This window comes from Mesitornis unicolor, unplaced genomic scaffold (assembly GCF_000695765.1).
Source record: "Mesitornis unicolor isolate BGI_N332 unplaced genomic scaffold, ASM69576v1 scaffold22719, whole genome shotgun sequence".
NCBI lineage: Eukaryota > Metazoa > Chordata > Aves > Mesitornithiformes > Mesitornithidae > Mesitornis > Mesitornis unicolor.
Window position 1 is genome coordinate 6,785 of NW_010205513.1, and position 19,877 is coordinate 26,661.

General features: G+C 38.5%; 1 protein-coding gene across 1 annotated transcript; it reads right to left on the bottom strand.

Moving 5' to 3' along the window:
- Window positions 1-863: 863 nt before the first annotated feature.
- HADH (hydroxyacyl-CoA dehydrogenase) lies at window positions 864-16,901 on the bottom strand (the record flags this gene model as incomplete). Its single annotated transcript, XM_010191452.1, has 7 exons — window positions 864-1,342; window positions 2,361-2,477; window positions 5,605-5,677; window positions 7,194-7,283; window positions 9,347-9,473; window positions 15,109-15,266; window positions 16,773-16,901. Coding segments are annotated over 7 exons (813 nt in total), but the record flags the coding sequence as incomplete, so codon positions are not given.
- Between the last annotated feature and the right edge of the window lie 2,976 nt (window positions 16,902-19,877).

Genomic DNA, 19,877 nt, shown 5'->3' on the forward strand with positions numbered 1-19,877 from the left:
TGGGAGCCTTAGTTTCTTTATATGCAATCCGAATTAGATGCTGGGGGAGCGAGGAAGAGGCAACTTAAGAGTTAAATAATTATTCAAAATTTCTTTAATTAAAAATTATATATAAGCACTCAGTTTGCAGATCCATAATGCAACAAGTAAAAGGCGGCTACTACTCAGTTAAACTGGAACTCTGACCCTCATGCCCACTTGCTCTGCAGTATTTGGAGAAAAGGCAGGATTTGCAGCACTTCCACAGTGAACAAATCCAGGCTCTGCTAAGCCCCAAGGATAAAAAGTGGCAAAACAGAAGGTACCTCACACACTTATTTTGTTTACACAGCACAGACTCCAATTTCAATCCCCTGAAGTACTCAACTACAGTAGCAGTATAGTGTGAAAAATGACACTTAAAATGAATAGCCAGTAAATAAAGCCAATTTACAGGACTCTAGAAAGCATACAGAAGTTTTCACCAGCTTCCTATCTTGGTTAATAAACTACAAATCTATGTATTAGGCCTTTCAGAATAGCAAACACCTCTTCATTATGTTTCTACAGCACGAGCAAAAGGAGGCCCTCAACCAGTAATTGAAAATGCTAGAAAATCCCAACACAAATCTGCTTTTAAATGCTGTTTTGGGAACCTTCTGTCCAGATCACAGCCTGCCACTGCAGGATTTATTTTTTTAAAACAATATGACATTAAAAAAAACATTGTTCAAGGCACTGTAATTTACACCTAGCACTGCAGTTAAGAAAAATCCTAACAAAAAAACCTTACTGCCTTTCTGTGGCTGCATTTGCCAGCATGAAAAGAGACTGCCACCCAGTGACTACAACCATGTACATCAACTGCAAGCCATGACATTCAATACAGAATTGTTGAGACTTTTATTTTTAAGAAAGTGCCGTTAGTTTTAGGATTTTTCCTGTTAATATAATAATGTTTCAAATCCATAAATTCACTTGTCATTCTGTCCTGCACCTGAAAAAAATCAGCATTTGCATGAAGGCACTGTACATAAAAAGCTTTTCAGAATTACAAGAAAAAAATAATCTACCGAATCAAGCTTTTACCAGAGAAATAGATAACTAGTGCAGTCACTCAGTTCAGAGGTGGGTTATGTTTTAAATGCAGCTTGTGCCATCCTTGAGAAGGTTTAAACAGAATTCACCTCTAATAAGGCAATGCTGAATAGCATACATGGATAACACCTCTCGAGGTTTGGAGTTCATTTGTATTTGTAAAATCCTTCTCCAGTCTTCTTACCAAGCTTCTTTTCTTCTACTAGTTTATTCAGAAGCGGGCTGGGTGCAAAAAGAGGATTGTTGGGCTCTAATGAATGCCATCCTGGTGGAAGAAAAGAAGTGGATGAATTAGTAACAGTTCTGTTTATATGCAAAGATAACAGAGATCTGCATCTCCTTAGAAAAATATTAAGAGGTCAGAAAACTGAAGGAGGTTTGGAACTTATTCTGGACTCTGAGACCCTTCAATACAGCTTCATAAAGCACAGATCAGTATTTATGATTATGGGCAAATCTAGCAATTAAGTCTTCAGGCGTAGTCTACTTTGAATACCTTATAATCTCCATGACTGAGGATTTATAAAACTATTAAAAAAATTAAGGAGCACCTTTACAACATAATTAAGTACAAGGAAATAAAACAAAGGCTATGCTGAAAAGAAATTCAAGTGGAAAGAAATTCCAAGTTGAATTTCTACCTGCAAAAGACACGGTCAGTGAGAACAATATAACACTACTCCACAGTACTAGCTAAAAGCAAAAGAAGATGCCATTTTGAAAGTGACATTCTGCCTCTGAGAATACTGCTCATTCAAAACAATACAACCATCAAAAAGCGTCACCAATTATGTCTTTTTTTGTTACTTCACTAACATTCATCCACTTATCCACTGAAGCAAAAGAGAGATGCTATACTTGCATCTTTTACGGTATTTACTGAGCTTCCTACCAATTGAGACTGAAAACATGGCTGACGGAAAAGGATAGGGAGTCTCAACATTTGCTGCTTTTCATCAGAATTCCTTACCTCCAGTACGTATCTCTCCTTCCAGTAATTCTTTTTGGTTATTTAAAGTTCTACTAATATTATTTTCCACTGAAACCTGATGAAGTCAGGAAAACCACCACTGTTCTGTCCCCACGTACACAGGGTACAGGCATACAGTACGAATGCTGTACTCATACAGCATTCTGAGCTGAATTCTCACTCCTTTCTCCTCAACAGTTAAATGGCTATGCCATAAACATTTAGTTTAAACTAACTGTCAGATTTTCATTAGAATATTTTTCTACAATTTAGCTAAAAAGGGGAAAACCAGAAGAAAATAAGCATGTCATACCATCTATAATGTGTTTACCGGTATCCAACCCGACATAGTCCAGCAGTTCAAATGGACCCATGGGATATCCAGCCCCAAGCTTCATAGCAACATCAATATCTTCCTTTGATGCATCTCCTAGAGAAAAGATTGACAGTTTGATGAACAGAGAAGATTCTGCATCTACTTGGCACCACTTATAAATAATTAATAGGGTGTTATTTCACCCTGCTGCAGCTCTTCACAGAAATCTCTGCACGTTTCAGAAGCACAGAAACTGGAGTCAGCATACACATGCTGGAGTATAAAGCTGAATGTCTGAAAATAAAATAAACTAAAATTTAAAAAGCCCTGCAAGTCTGCTTTCCATTTTTCTTGCTTCCTCTTGCATTTCAATATAGATCAGTATGCTATGGATGGAGCCACAGCTACTGTGCTCAACCTAACAGATTGATTAGAGGAAGAATTGTTGAAGAATCAAGAGCTTCTTTTAGAGGCAGCTGAATAGTGTAAGGAAGGAACGATCTCAATTTCAGCTTCATGAGATCAGCAGCAGCTTTTGAATGATGCGCAGGACAGAGCTGCCCTTACTCTACAACAGCCAGAAGGCAAGTGATAGCCAGCTGATGGACGAGGCAGGCATGAGGAGGGCAGCAGTAGCAGCTGAGTAACGTGCTTAGTTACTGCAACTTTCACCAGAGGATATCCACTAGTGCCAGAGATGCCAGATGGGAGCGACCTGAAGAAACTGTGCACGTGCAGTTAAATTTGTGAATTACAGAATTATTAAAAAAAACCCAAAAACAACTAAACCCCCCCCCCCAAATTATCAGAACTTTGTTACTTCTACTTCAGCCTATGCCTACAAAAATAAAAATCCTGCATTGTCACACTGTCAGTTAATGTTCACCTCATTCTTTTGCTGGGAACGCATGGTTTATACTGTCATGAAAGTAGATGCACCTCCATTGCTTATTTCTGATACGTATCTTGATAAAGGCAGTTCACTTCTTTGCAGATCCTATAAAAAGGATGAAGTTAAACAAACCCCAGAGGTACTTGTTAAGTAACCTCTGTGCTCAATGCATACAGGCATTCAGGGTGTCCAAAAGCTTGGCACACAGCCTATGCAATTTATACACCTAAGATCAGAGAATCTTAGAAATAAATTTTCAAAATCTCTTCTAAAAGCAACAACTTCAGTGAAAGTTCTGTATGAAGTAATGATTTTTATATATCTCCTTTTACTCTTCAAAGCTGACAGTTTATTTTTTTGAAAACCGTATTTTATTTCTGAGAAACTAGGAAGACTAGCCTTACTTAATTCTAACATAATTTCAGTTTCCCAAATTCAAACACACGTAAATCTTCATTTCATTTGAAGTTGACGCAGATGTGCATACTTGTTTTATCAACAGATTTGTCCCCCTTTGTTTGTCAAACTTGGGACTTGGCCACCTGACAGAATACAGTTGCGTTACAATACAATTAAAAACAGCAAAAGGGCAAACGGGTTGTACATCTAGTTCATGGTAGTTTCCCAGTATAAACCAGACTTCCATAGAAACTTAACTGTTTTTTCTAGTTTTCACAAAGAATTGAGCAGTACAGACCATCACACACTAATATTTATAGTATGCCCCCTGTTTAAATCACTTGTCAATATACTAAAAGTACTTTGCCTATGCAAAAGCACACATTTAACCCAAGGAGATTCTGTATAAAGACTCAATACCCAACAAAATGGTATTTCAGTGCTTGGGGTTGCCAGGAGAAAGACCTGATTTCATACTAATGTGTATGACAATCTGGCTCAAGCGTCTACTCTGAGAATTAATGCAAAGGAGATGACAAAAATTTAACCTGATTCAATGGAAAATATGAATTAGAAGACAGCCATCAGGCTTTTCAAAACATTAACCAGCTTTTTAAATAGATTTCATTAGAGTTAAAAATTCATAAATGAACTTTAACAAGTTTGAAAATATCATATTGTTAAATAAAATGCAAACAGAATAAAGATTAAATCAAAATACTGTTTTGCTTAGGCAGAAACCAGTCAATTTTAACATACAATCTCAGTGACTGTTTTCTTCTACATTAATTAAAAGTTCTACTGTCTCCTGAAATATGCACAATGATACACATGCACACTTAACAAAGGCACCTCTTTTACACACACTGGAACACCCATGTACTTTATTTAAAATTGTGACTTTTTCTATGAGAACAATGCCCCCGCAGATCCATGCGTTTGCCTTTCAAGTCACTAAATTTGCTCTTTTCTTCCTTTGAGATGTAATTAGGTACATCTGTTGATGGATAAACAAGTAGTGTTGGTTTCTATTTTTTTTCTAGAGATCAAACCATCCTTTCCATGTGCTATAAAAGAGATTTTTAATATTTAAAACATATTTGGTGGAACCCTGATAATGGAGTGCTTTCATCTGTAAAAAAGCAGTGATTTCAAAAACAAAATGTTTCAAATTACATCCTCAGTAGCACAGAGCTATGAGCAGAGCACTTGAAATAAAAATTATACTCCACAATTTCCTCTCTATACACTACATTATTAGTTTGTTTCCTTTTCAAAACAATTATCAATGCTTTGAAAAATTTAGTGGTTCTTTGGGGATTCCTGATTATTTCTACCTACCCTCAGTATTAAAGTAAAGGAGACCAGCAGTAAGATAGGAGTTCCTAAAGAAACTATGTCTAAAAAAGGGCACAGAAGACGAACAGGAGGTTTTATGGGGCAGTAATTGAGCCCAAATCACGTGCATGCCAGTACCATATTGAGCCACTGAGTATTGTACTACTTACCCCACCTGAAAAATCTGTGTTTTATTTCACATGCCCAATATAAGCAAACTCAGAAGAACTTTGCTAATGGTCCCATTATGGGATTTGCAACCTGACTTTTATTAACGTCTCTTGGGATGGAGAGATTCCTGTTTAGGTAGCAGAGGATATTTTTATAATGTCACTTCACTCGCCTTATCATCTCCAAACTATAAATATTTTCCACCACAAGAAATTATCTGCACAAGTAACTAATACCTTCCAACTCTGCTCTCACTGACATTTCAAAGTGAAGACAAGGTCTTTCCAGCTACACGTATTGGCTCATACTTGATGTTCACTATTCACTTCCAGCCTTTAAGGTCTGAAAGTTTTGAGGGAATCCCAAGGCTTTTCTGAAAGGATATAATATTTAGCAGTGTTATACGACACCATTCCCTGAAATCAATATCCCAACAGGTACCTCTCTCAAAAAGTCGAACAGCTTCCATCATATATGGCACCAACAGACGGTTTACAATAAACCCGGGAGTATCCTGTGAAAAGAAAAAAAGGGATTCTAAATAATCATTCTTTACCAACACTACACTCAAACACTACATGATAAATTAAACAAGTGGATGAAGACACTTATTGAATCATCAACTTCTGGTAGTCTCTAAACTGTATTTTTCATCTGATTTATCTGCTCAGTATTAAAACACAAAAGAAGAATTTCACAAACAAGGAATGGCAGATAAACATTCATCATGACTGCAAACAATGAGACTACTACAAGCCCAACTCAATTAATCTTACAACAATGTGGCCAGTTGGCAAATGCCTTTCCTTTAGCAAAATTCTGCTGATATAATTTCCTGAAGGATACGAGACGAACAGTTCTTCTCTAACAGTTTTTTTGTGTGTTCACTACTAGAAACACTCCTGACTAAGTAGTCTACTTCTCCCCCACTGCTCACTGGTAGACCCCACTTTTGAAAGTTAGGATCACTTCAATATGAAACACTAATGCTGTTGATGAAATTATAAGATAGATGCTATCAGAAGAAGATAACAAACTGTACAGAACTTCTTTACACAAGCTTAAATCAAAACCAAAAATACAAAGAGGAAAAACTTTGCAAATACAGTAGTATTTCATATACTACTACTGTTTCAGATGTTTATTGTTCATTTCATTTTATCTTAATATTTAGTCCACAGAATTCCAAGCAAATTTTCCTCTACAAACAAGATTTTTTTTTAAAAAAAAAAGGTTCAGACATGGAGACTGCATTTCCCTCTACCCAAGCTAATTTATAACAGTAATTCATCATAATTCATCATATATTCTGCACATTACATACTGCAAAACTGTGACAGAAACAAGGAAAAAAGTCAACTAAGGCCACAGAGAAATCTAGCAGGACAGCCAGAACCAGAGTCCAGCAACCAGACACTGAATTACTGGTAACTACCGGATTGCAGGCCCTTCTTTTTATGACCAAGTATCTCCTGGGGACTGTGAAACTCAAGGCAATAGCTTGCATAAAGCTATCCAGACCACAACTTAATGGAGTCGGAAAAAGTGTGCTTAGGAACTAGGGTGTTACTCTAGAGATAAAAAACAAAGCTGTGAAGTAATGAAGATTAATATGGGTCTAGTTAGTGCAGTCTTAAGAAAAACTTGCAATAAGCACACACCATGGAAGATTCATCCAACTGCCTCACACTACAAGAGGTAGCAGTCTTGTCTCTAGCATGGCTAAAGATGAGCTCCTGCTTAAGCTCTCTAGTCCAGGCCTCTGCAAGACTGGAAAAGAAAAACCAAAACCTGTAAACCCTGATACCCGTGAGTTTTGCTGCTCTAGATAAGATGTCTAGAGTCACTCTACTTTGAGGAATCTGTGTTTTCTTTGTCAAAATAATTTTAATAGGGGAAAAAAAAAACTGGACAAAAAACAGCCTGGAAATTCTTGAAGTGCTATTATATCTACTAAAACCTGCCACCTTAAAATTAACAGTTTTTTAAGAATAGACCTTCTGCATGCTATATAATCAAAGTGTACTCACCTTACAACTGACAGGACTCTTTCCTACTGCTTTACTGAAATCCATAAGCGATTCAAAAGTCTTTTGGCTGGTCATTGGAGTCTTGATGACCTGGGCAGAGGGAAGGCAGGGAGAGTGTAAGCACATTTATGAGCAGAATCTCTCCAATTTCCCAGTATAGCAATGATTAAACTGTAATCCAGAACAATAGCCCAGAGATTCACAAAACATTTGTTTTGCAAAAAACCAATTTCAGTAGATATATATGTAACAGCCACAGAAATCCATTTTCAAGATAGATACAGCATTTTGTACATTTGGAAATTATGTGTTTCTTTTAAGACACTTTCCCACTCGGCCAGTACGAATGGTAAAGGGACCATCCTTTGAAATCACATTTAGAGATCATGGTGTAAAACAACTTTAAATGCTACATAGTCTCTGGTACCTTGAGAAACACAATGGCATCAGTCTAGAGACCCATAGGAACAGACATAGTTCTGATGTAAAGGGTTGTCATATCTACCCTGTGCCCAATGTAAACATGATATAGACATTTAATGCTAAAGAAAATTTTAAATATTCCAAATTTGTGACAGCCTCTTAGCTTTTGAGTAGTATGGTTCCATGTTAATTTTCTTCACAATTGAGTCTCTTGTCTCATGTAATATTTTCTATACTTCATTAGAGTTGGGATGCATTAAGTCATTTATTAAAGACTTATCACCCTCAAAAAAAAAGCAAAAGAAGAAAAAAAAAGACTTGCAGAAGCTGAACTGATAGTGCTGTTTGTGTTGAAACTTATGCAAGGCCAACACAAAAAACCACTGTTAGGAGTGAAGAAAAGACTTGTTTCTCCACAGAAAAAAACAGTGTTCTTTTACTTTGATATAAGATAAAAATATCTGAGATACTTACAGAAGACTGCAACACTTTCAATAATGAGTTTTTAATGTACACTTCAGAATTTAGAAATATTAGCACTAGCTTTTTGGATTATTAGAAAAAGAAATCCCCTCAAAGTTTTGTGTTTCTGAGCACGAGATCAACAATCTATGAAAAGAGCACATAAGACTCAAAGGCACTGCAGATTTGTGACAGCTTCTATGACAGATGACTGGCAATTTCAGTAATACCTTTCATAGTTTTGGTGATTCTCATGATTTCCCCCCAGTTATTTCAATCAATCATATTTTTACATAGAAAATGTTGGTCTATAGTGTTTGTCTATGCCAATCCTGATTTACAGCAGTAGATTTGAAACAAAAGCAAAGCTTTAAAAATTGTGTTTATTTACTAATATTGGTGCTTTTCAAGATCAAGTCACGAAAAGCGCAGCTTCTGTGTTTTAAAGTTCTTCAAATACAGTTCACCAACTGGCGTGACTCTGGCGTGGACATTCGTTAAGTCAGGTGAAAAAAACCACAAATTATAAAGATTGACCCCAGCAGTCAGACAAGGATTGCTTGTTTTTTTGAGGGCAGGGAGGTGGTTTCTTGGGGCTTTTTGTGTGGTTGGTTGGTTGCTTTTTTGGGTTTTTTACAAATAATGATAAACTCAGATGAACTCTTATCTATCTGATCATTTCTTATTATGCTCTGCAGTACTGCAGTATTATTAGAAATTGCATGATGTAGCCAGAGAGAGCATGATTAGAAAAGATATCTGAATTGTTATTTAAAAACTTCTTTTTACACTTCCTTAAAGACTGGGAAATACTGTAATACTTCCAGACAAACCACCTGGAACATTGAGACAACCACGACTGACTTTGTTTCAGAAGTCACAAGGCAGTGATCTTCTCTCATGTCATTTTGTATCGATTTCTACACTGGCAACAATTAAATTCCTGTTAGTCATCGGATGATTTTGTTTAAGCTCTCAGTAGTTCTTATTAATCAGCTTGCCTGCAGGCCTGAAATGATCACTGTAACTGCACCTCTGTTGGCAGTTCAGTGGAGAACTTCAGAGCCTCGAGACTGAAGGAGTTACTCTGGCTCTTCAACTCGCCTCTCAAGACTGCAGCATCATCTTATCACTACAGGTAGCTTATTCCATATCAGAAGACACGCAAACTGAGATCTACTCTTTCACCTAACTGAATTCTCAGTGCGGACCATTGCATTGCTGTGCTACAGCTGGTTATTTTGATGATGTTAAAGACAAGCGCTTACCTCCACAAGCTTCATCATAGGCACAGGATTGAAGAAATGGAGTCCACCAAATCGGTCCTGCCTGGTGGTTGAGTTAGCCAACTGCGTGATTTGCAAGGACGAAGTGTTGCTTGCAAATATTGTATGCCTGGAAAAAAGAAACATAAAGATTGCACAAATGACAGCTATTTTTCTGACAGTAGGAGATTTGTGCACTAAACATAAATAGACATCCATTGGCTAACCATTCTCAGCCTAACCAATTCTCAGAAATATCCGTGCAGATTATCACAGTCCTTTGCTGAGATGTAAGTGCAGCAATGATGAAATAACCACTGGAAGGGCTGTGTGAGTTTCTGACTCCAAGTAAGTATGTTGAATACTTACATTAGGTGACAGAAAAAAGACTTTTTTTTAAAATAATAATCAGTGCTAAATGTGATGAGCAAACTTACCACCAGAGCGAAGAGATGATGGAAAAAACAAAACAAAACAGAAAAGATAAAACCTGCCATACATAGGACAGTGCAAAGGACACACAAAATTACAAGAATTTTAAGACTGGAATGAAGTCTTTTTTCCAGACATAAACCAGATTTACTAATTGCAATTTATAATGGTTTGTTGGGGTTCTTTTCCAGAAATATCTCAGAACCTCAATAGCCCTGCTATACTGACATCACACTGAAAACTTACAGAAATGGCTTTTTCTTCAAACCACAAAAATCAGAAACTAAATTGATGATGAAAGCCTACCTTCCATTCTAGGCTGTATCCTACTGACCTTTCACAAGGTTATCCTATTGAACTCGTCAAATGTTAATCTATATTGGTATTTTGTTTACGTTTTACTAAGATATAACTGAGCTTCGAAACAGAGCTTTCAGAAAAGTTACGTCCAAGTTGTGGGGATATAGTGGCATTAAAAGAAAACTTTTGGGGATAAAAAAACTCCCCACACTGATTTCCATTTTCTATTATGTTTTCTCAGTTTTTGAAAATTTATAATGGGGAAGGAAATAAAAAAGCCTGAAAATTCCTTTTTAAACTTCTTACAAATATTATTTTGTTAATTCCCCGCCATAAAGTTGGCCTTATATTGTTCTGAGGTGGGGTAGTAAAAAGAGTATTCTTGCAAGGTCAATGCATCCAAAATACACTTACCTTCACTGAAAATCTGCCACTGCAGACAAAGAATTCAAATATTCATATAAAAATTAAGCACATTGATTTCTGAGATGCCATCATTGCTGGATTTACATCTGGATTCACTTAAAGTAAGAGATTTTACCTCAGCATCACTTCTACAGGTGACTACTGTAGCCTCACACAACATAAAACCTTGGGAAAGCAAGCATTAAATTTATATTGTGTGCAAGGGCATTTTATTTGCACTTTCTGCTCCGACCAACCAACTGATTTAAATTGAGTTTAAAATAGAACGTCCATGCCTCTGTGACTTGGAATTACATACGCCATGCTTCAAGTGACAGCACAGCTGGAAGGCTTTTGACAGCAAGGGTCCTGGGAAGCCCTAGTGATGCTTTTCCAGGCACCGGTGTGCTTTCTCTTGGTGCCATCTAGTGGGGCAGGGGAAGGCATTAGAAACGGAGTCCAGCACGAGAAACACCATTTCAACAAAACCGACTCTTACATCGGTTTTGTTACACAGTGACTACTGAACAACACTTCTTTTGTAACAGTTTTATAACACAAGGGTTCTAACACAGTCAACAGCTGAAAGCCACTGGCCAGTTCCTGGCTGTTTCCACATCTAAAGTCTAGACCAAGAGATGCTGACAGGCATCCCCACCACCCAGAAATAAACAGAAAGCAGATAGGCAAGAGCTCTTAAAAAGTGGATACTTGAAAATTCTTTTGTCATGTTCACTATCATTCTGTCTGGAAAATTGCTGCAGTGTTTAAATGCCTGAAAGCCACAAGGCACATGGAGATATTCTACAAAAACTCTACCCTGATCTTTTCAAAATGGAAACCTGAGATTGACTCAATACAAGAAAAACGGAATTGAAGAATGTGCAGCAGTAACAACTAACATTAGGAGGATCACTGTAATGCTGAAAGGAATATAATATACACAAGCAATTTTGCAAAGCTCTAAGAATATAAACTGCTATGCTCTCAGACTGATGACATCCAAGAAACAGTGCTCACCATTTCACCTGGACAGTTACCCAGATGAGGAATACCCTGAGTTCCCAATGTTCTCTGGGGTTGGCAAAGTCTCCTGGCTCATCACATTTTCTCTGAAAACTTAAGAGAAATAAACTCTCCACTCCCAAGTAAAACTTCTCTCAACAAAGAATAGCTTTCATATCCCCTTCCATTTACAGATCCACTTTCAGAAGAATTATAGTTCTTCTACAGAGAAAAAGGAAGAGGAATTAAGTCAACTGTGTTTTGGTTTTTTTAATGTAATGCTTCAGTTTTGTGCTGTTCCTAGACTTATCTTCATTGGCAAGGTCATCATAGTGCAAAACTGGGAGACTGTTGTGGTTTAACCCGGCAGGCAGCTAAACACCACACAGCCGCTCACTCACTTCCCCTTCGCCCAGTGGGATGGGGGAAAGGATTTAAGGAGAAAGGTAAGAGTAATGAATTGTAATGATAATAGGAACAACAATAATAAAACATATAAAGTTATACTCAGCTCATACAGCACTCACTGTCTCCAAGCAGTGAATATCAGATAAGATAAACAAACACTGTGAGCACAACAGCTCCAGTAAAAATGCGATGGTCACAAAAAGTGGGGGAGTAGGAGGCTTTGGGAGTCGAATGACAGGTGAAACACTCTGAGCATAAAAACCATCAAGGAAAGAGAGGGCGTCCCCAGTGAACTCCCCAATTTATACTAAGTGTCATATTTATGGTACAGAATATATCTGTTGGCCAGCTTGGTCAGCTGCCCTGAAAGCCCCTGGCTTTCACTCCCAGCTTCTGCATCTACCTATCTCAAAACTGCTAAAGACCTTGATAACTACAGCAACCTGCACACCAGTGTCGGCCAAAAACTAAACCAAAGTGTCTTATCAACTTTGTTTCTGCTAAATCAAGAACTGCAGTCTTCTCAGAAATGCAGCTACCCTTGCTTGAAAGAGTGCAGCACAGAACGACAAAGATGATTGAGGGAGTGGAGCATCTCCCTTATGAGGAGCGGCTCTTTAGCTTGGAGGAGACTGAGGGGTGACTTCATTAATGTTTATAAATATGTAAAGAGCAAATGTCAGGAGGAAGGAGCTAGACTTTTCTCTCTGATGTCAAATGATAGGACAAGGGGCAATGGGTGCAAGCTGGAGCATAGGAGGTTCCATGTGAACATGAGGAAAAACTTTTTTTACTGTGAGGGTGACAGAGCACTGGCACAGGCTGCCCAGAGAGGTTGTGGAGTCTCCTTCTCTGGAGACATTCAAAACCTGCCTTGACACGTTCCTGTTCAACCTAGTCTAGGTGATCCTGCTCTGGCAGGGGGGTTGGACTGGATGATCTTTCGAGGTCCCTTCCAACTCCTGAGATTCTGTGATTCTGTGAACAGAAAAACTGATTCAGTGATTCTGTCTCAGTGAAACCAGGACAGAGCCAAGCATGTAGCTGTTGCAGCTGAGAAAACGCGTGAGACATGGGATACAATATAAAAGAAGAAAAAAACCGTAAGGTTTCACATAGCTTATGTTCCAAAGGCAAAATTCATCATCTTGTCTGAGCAGCTGTAATATGTAGCCCCATACATTTTGATCAGCTATCAGCTATCCCCATGGTAAGTCCTTAGATTTGAATTAAGACAAGTCCTCCCTCCTCAGAAGCCTGGGCTTTCATTATTTCTGCTTATAACATACAATTCACAACACCCATGGCCCTGCAGAAGCAAAGCTTCTCCCGAGACTCAAAGCTATCCGTAAACAAATCTTGTCTTCCCTACCAATCAATTACAAGCCCACCGCTCCCATTAAGCTGACACAACAGTTTAGAAATTTTGGAACGCTGAATCTTAGTGAAGGGTGTAGGACACCTGCACTGATAGCAGAGCTTTCCATTCCACTGCAGTGCCACGCAGGATGGATTAAGCCTACTGCTTCCTTCTAACACAGAAAAACACTTGCTAGACATTTCTGCCTTTCCCCATGCTACTTACAAGATCTGCAACTCTATATTCCTCAAATAATTACAAATTAACCTTTGTATCTAATAGCTAAATTTTTAAAACTTGGCTACTAAATTTCACTGTTTTTACTAGCTTTTCTTTCTTTCCATCTAGACTTTCTACACTGCAACCCATATACTTCACTATTCACTTCACTTTTCTTTATCCTACAGGTAATATATCTGTGTGTTTATCATCATTTCTCTTAAAAAGGAAAGTTTCTTGTCTAATGTCATTTTTCCCAAACCCGCAAAATCATGCCGTTTGCTACAGGAAGGAGCGTATCTGAACAACTCCCTATATCTTTTAACACTTTTTAATGTAAAATTTTATGTTTTAAGGCAGCTATGCTTGTAAAGTCTTATGGAAAACAGCCTCAGGTGTTCCAAATATACATATTATTAAATGAGACTCCAAGTCCCTGTGCCGACTTTACCTTGCTGACTGGTTCTAGACAGTTTGCCATTCAGTACACTCCAATTTGCTCATTAGCTTTCCCTGCTGAGTATGGACAAAGACTCAGGCAATCCATGATCTGTTTTCACAGAATAAGCAATCTAATCATGTCAAGGTACTCTGGTAATTGCCAAAGGCAGCTACTTACTTTTGTGTGTCAGACTAGGGGTAACGGAAAGTTACCCTGTGCTCAGTGCATGGCTGTCTGTGATCATTTATTGTTTTCAGGAGTACCAGGTAATTTTGATTACTTGACCATATGAGACAGCCTGAAAATCTCCTTAGGCTGAAGTCAAGTAATGATAACATCTTTTCTCCTTTTACATTATATTCAAGCTGCAGCTTGCCTAGTTCTCTAGACAGTCTAGAATACATCTTAGCCAATACCCCCAAATTTAGCAGTATTAGTTGAAACCTCAACCTGCAAGCAGTCATGGTCTTGTGATCTTGAGTCATCTATTACAAGGATCAAGCTTCTGAGACTGCACACTCAGCTTAACAACATTTTGGGGTTCGGATACAATTGAACAGTAACTTCCAGCAATTATCAAATATAGTTCAAAGAAAGTTCCAGGGACTGTAAGTAACTGAGTGCATGCTAAGAAATTATTTACACTTTTACCTTGCACACAATGACCAGCAATGAGCTACTTCCAAACTCTGATAATACAGAATTTAACTTAGTTCACCTAAGTCACTGTTGAGCTGTGACTTACAGCTAAGAGGCTGAGACTTGTTAAAACCTGCTCATGCCAGGCACACTGTAAGTAAATATTTTCTCATCCCAATTCCCTATTCAAATATGGGAACACGTACGTTAACCACACCCCACGTGTACCAGGACAAACATATTCTACTGTGTATATTTACATTTGGATTTGAACTTGCTGTGTAGACGCACAGCCTTTATGACTAAATATCTGGAAGCACATCAAATGAAGCAATGCAACAAGTAAATAAACCTGGCGAATACACCTAAAAGTGTAACACATGCACCTGGCACAACTATTCCATACCACATGACAGTCTGGAGCTAGTCTAAGGGAGAAAAACTCCTTTTTTAAAAAAAAAAGCAGCTAAGAAATTGCAGAACTAATGATGTAGAAAGAAAAACAGTAGATACAAAGGTCTATGTTTCAAAATGTAACAGGAAAAATACACGTACTCTGGAGCAAACTTATCCAGCCTCTTGAAGAGCTCATTTTTAATTTCCTGGTTCTCCACAATGGCTTCTATCACCAGATCCGTGCTGTGGACCACTGCTACTGCATCTGTGCTTGTTGTGAGGTTCTTTAAGGTCTTCTCAATGAACTCAGCACCAGCCTGAAACATTTCCAAGAAGTTGCAATGTCTATTTACAATGATTTAATTTATTTTTACATTAAAATCCCCTTACATGCTCTGAAGTGCTTCTGAGCCCTCAAAAATTCAGGCAGTCTGCCACATATCCAAATCAGTGAGAAATTTCTGAGTATGTACAGATACAGTGCTTTCACTGACAAAATTCTCCTAGTCAATCAAATCTGCTTTGAAGCAAACAGGAGCCCTTTCATTTCATCCTTTAGGAAGACTATTTGCTGCAGTCCAACCTTCAGCATAACAGTCTGAGTTATGCTACTAAACTGGTTGGTCAGTCAGTGGTTTTTGAAACAACCTAGACTTGCCCTTCATAATGAGGAACTTTTCCAGTTTCAAATCTTTGCCTTGTTTTCATTCAGTGATTATCTGGCTTCACTCCTATGAACAGATATGCGCTAGTTCATGAATACTTCAGGAAATGAAATGGCCTACACTCCCTATAGTTTCAGTGCAAATGTGGTGAAAAAATATACTATTTTGTGACTAGTAAATCTGCCAATCACTGACACAGTTTGTGAGAACAGACATCAACCAGAACTGCAAGACTTTGGACAAAGGGTAAATGGAGATGTAGTACAGATAAAAACATACCTGCACACTAGAATATAGCATTATATATAAAGTACAAACAAGGTGCAGACAATGTTCTTTTGGATTAAAAGACTCCCCATAATGATGTATGTATGCTCTGGTTATCCTGGTATTACTAATTTTTTTCTTCCCTACTACCTCATGCAAACAAGCCCTTTTCCATTTCCTTTGCTGCATCATTCATGCTGGTAATCATCAATACCGGTATATATTATATATGTTAATGTGTCTCAAAAGAAGAATTGAATCTGCTGTGGAATTTAGAGAAACAAAAATACCAACAAATATAAATTTGGTGTATAAACTGAGATGCATCAACAGCTCCAAAGTAACCTGCTGTATGTAGGTCTTACTCAGTAAGGTAAATGCGAACTATCTTATGCATCTAATTCATGTTACTCCACGGTACTTAAACTTTCACTCTCATTCCCTTTGTGGTAATCCTGTGCTCAAGTCTTGGGGTGGGAAGAAAAAAAAAAAAGACAACTCCTTACTAAGATATTAAGACAAATCTGTTACTATTTGTTTTGGGGCAAAATTGGTGCATTCCCAGGTAAGCACTCAAAGATAGCTTGTTATTAAGTTACAATGAATAATTTGGCACCATTTCACAGTTAACATCTGTGTTAAAAAGTCACTAAGTTGTTTCTAAATCTTAATCTCAAGGCCGAGGTCTACAAAGGGAAAAAAAAAGACATCTTTCAGCATCCCTAAATCAAAAAAGAAAATCCAAGTTCTTCAGCACACTGGAAAAACTTTCCTTTTTAATATGCACTACCATGCTCTCTAATGCATAACTGTAAACAATATCAGAACTTCAGTATGGTAGTTTTTATTCTCCTAATTTTTTCTCAGAGGAATAAAGAAGAAGATGTCAACCTCAGGCTTATCTGCAAACTTCTTCTTTGTCACTCTCTTCAAACTCTCTTCAATTCCTTTTGTAGACTTTTTAAGGATTTCATCTGACTGGTCAACTAACACCACGCTGTGACCACTGGCTGCTGCAACCTGGAAGTTAGAAAAAGAGATTCAACATCAATATCAATAAAGCAACCAACCACATTGATTTGTGTTGGGGCAGACAATACACTAGGCAAAAAAATAGGCAAAAAAGGGCAAAAGAACACTGAATCAAGACTTCAGCACTTTACTAGAAAAATCGTAAAAAACTGCACACGGTTAGGGTGCAGGGGAAAGGATACAGGTCTAAAACAAGTTGATGGAAAAGGAAAAAGAAATCAATTTTTCCCCTGAGGCATCTGCAGAAGGCTACCTGTGCCTGGAGGCAGCTGAATTCTGCGGCTATGGCTAGAGAAATCGCTGTCTTGGAAAGAGCAAGTGGCTTAGCTGTGATCCTTGGAACTTGTATGGAAAAAGCACTGTGGAAACCAAAACTGGAGTGCTGGCAGGGTGAGCGGGTGGCATAAGGGATGGCTAACCCTGCAGCATAACACAGCTCTGCTGTTAGGCCATGAGCATGTCCCCGCAACAACAGGAAGGTGACAGCAGAGCTGGGAGTAGCACTGAACTCTGCCACTCCAGGACACTGCACAGGCCTGAATCACCCACAAACTCTCCTTGCTACGCATGTGGTACAAATGCTGGCTCAGCTACAGACAGCACTATCAGGTTGTCTTCTTGGTTAGTATTCAAATTAATTTCAAACATATAAATGTCACTTTTCCACATTGCAACAGCCTTTTACAAATCGGATGTGCATTATCTGTTACTTCACTATTCATTAATTTATGTTTCTCTGGTTAGCTGGCAGCAGCCTATCTTGAATTTCAGAATTCCTACATTAACAGAGCTGTATAATTGTGGAAAACACAGTTCCACTGACGTTTTTAAAACCACACAAATTAGGAGCTTACTTACCTTCTGCAAACTTTTACTTTATATATAACCTTGCACCTGAAGACTAAAGAATGACCTGTTCCCACAAGACCTACTCCAATGAAGCTAGCTGAAATGAAAAATACAGAAGATATCTCCTGAAGAAAACATGGTGCTATTCTCACCCCAGTTGCCTCACTAATTCAGCAAATAAAGGAATGCCAGACTGCCTCTGGACAGCAGCGGCACAGCTTTAACGAGGTGTCAGTCTGCAGCTGGACACTTCTTTATCTATTTTTATTTTTAATTGTTTTAACTATGGCCATTTCATAAAACCAACTGAATCGTAAAAAAACATTTAAACCAAGCTTGGACTTGCACTCCTAACACTTCATCTGTTGCTGATCATTTGTAATGGCAAAGCAAGACCCTCCACTCTTCAGAAGAAAAATCAACATCAAGCACATTTATAAGAGATGCTTCACTGAATATCCATTTATAAGTTACACCATCACTGACCAGTTGGCAATAAGTCCTAGAAAATTTAACATCTCCCTTTTCCCACCTCATTCTTACTATATTTAAATGGCCATGAAAGAAGAAAACTGGTAAAAGGTCATACCATCTCCTTGTGACACACACACACGCTCACTCAGACCCTATCCAATGATTTTAAGAATACTAAGTAAGAAACACAACAGTGCTGGGGTGTCAATGCTTTTCTCATACAGAAGTGCTTTTCACGTGGCAGAATCAGAAATTACAAACTTCTGGCCTTCAGACATATAGCAGAGGTTACCTTCTCCTGACAGCATGAGAAAGCAAGGAAAGAGGAGAGACAATTCCTTAAGCGTTCTAAAAGGGAGGAGAAGCTTTATTAATAGGGTGCAGCGGAGACCCCAGTGTTTCAATCATTTCTGCTTTGAGATAATTTTGGATTAATAAAAGAGGCAGATGGCCAGTAAAACAATCCTTGGTCTTTAACAGTGGCAGACTGCAACTCTTGTTACTGCCAAATACCAGGCATGTTTCTCTTGACAAGCTGATCTCTGAAAACGTGCAGTCGAACAGAATATGCAGATCAGTTCACTTTCCTTGCAGAACTGTAAGCTTTGCATAGTGTGCGTCCTCCTCAAACATGAGAGCAATCTTCTTCAAAGTTGTTCTTTGGTGGTTCCTTCAGTGGAAGCCTCAAGCTCCAGTATCAAGGTACAGAGGAGTGTTTTTACCAGACAAGTTAATAAACAACTAGCTCAGTCCTTAAAAAAAAACAGACACAAAAAAACCCAACAAAAAAGCAGCTCCTGTATTTCTACTGCTAGAGAGAACTGCTATTCATGAACTCCAACCTCACTATCAGTTTCTACTTGGGGATGCCTGCATGCTCCAGTTACTCCAGAAGTTTGTGAACTACCCTATTATCTCGACCAACAGACTCTGTGGATTAAGTAAATATCTAAATCTTAAATCACTGACAGCACCCTTCAGTCTTCTGTCCCAAAGTTATCAAGTTAAACCTGAAAGCCAAAGGACTATGATCAAACACTAGGAAAATAAGTCCTATTTAAATACTAACCACTTCATAATTCTGCAGATGATTGACAACTACATGTTCATTTTCACTGCTGTAGTCTAATAACTTGTAAAATGTCACTTTATCTGCTCCTTCGGCAAGTTAGAAGAAGCTTCTTTCTTGGACCAATATTTTCCAACTATTATTGCACATTATTATGGTTTATAAATAGTCCACACATTGTCTTCAGAACCATCTTGATCAATTTAAAACATTGACCTTGCTTCCTCTTGTCTACTCGTCTGACCTGAAAGTACATGGATCAGCAGAACAAAATTTCTGAAAGTTGAGCAACCGGACAGCAGCGGTGCAGCTGTGCTTTCTATGCCCCCGCAGCAATAAACCCAAAATTTGCTGAAGTCTGCCAAGATGGCAGGAGTGCGCCCCTCCACACCCCCAGAAGCCCTCATCCTAGGGGTGTGAGGCACGTACTGCCCACGCTAGCTCCCCGACAGGCTTTGCAGGGCAGGCCAACACCGCAGGCTCCAGCAGGTAGGTAGGTTCATATGACCGGCTGGCTGGCCAGCGCAACGGGGCTGCCAGGCACTGCTGAGCGTATGCCGCTCCAGCGCACA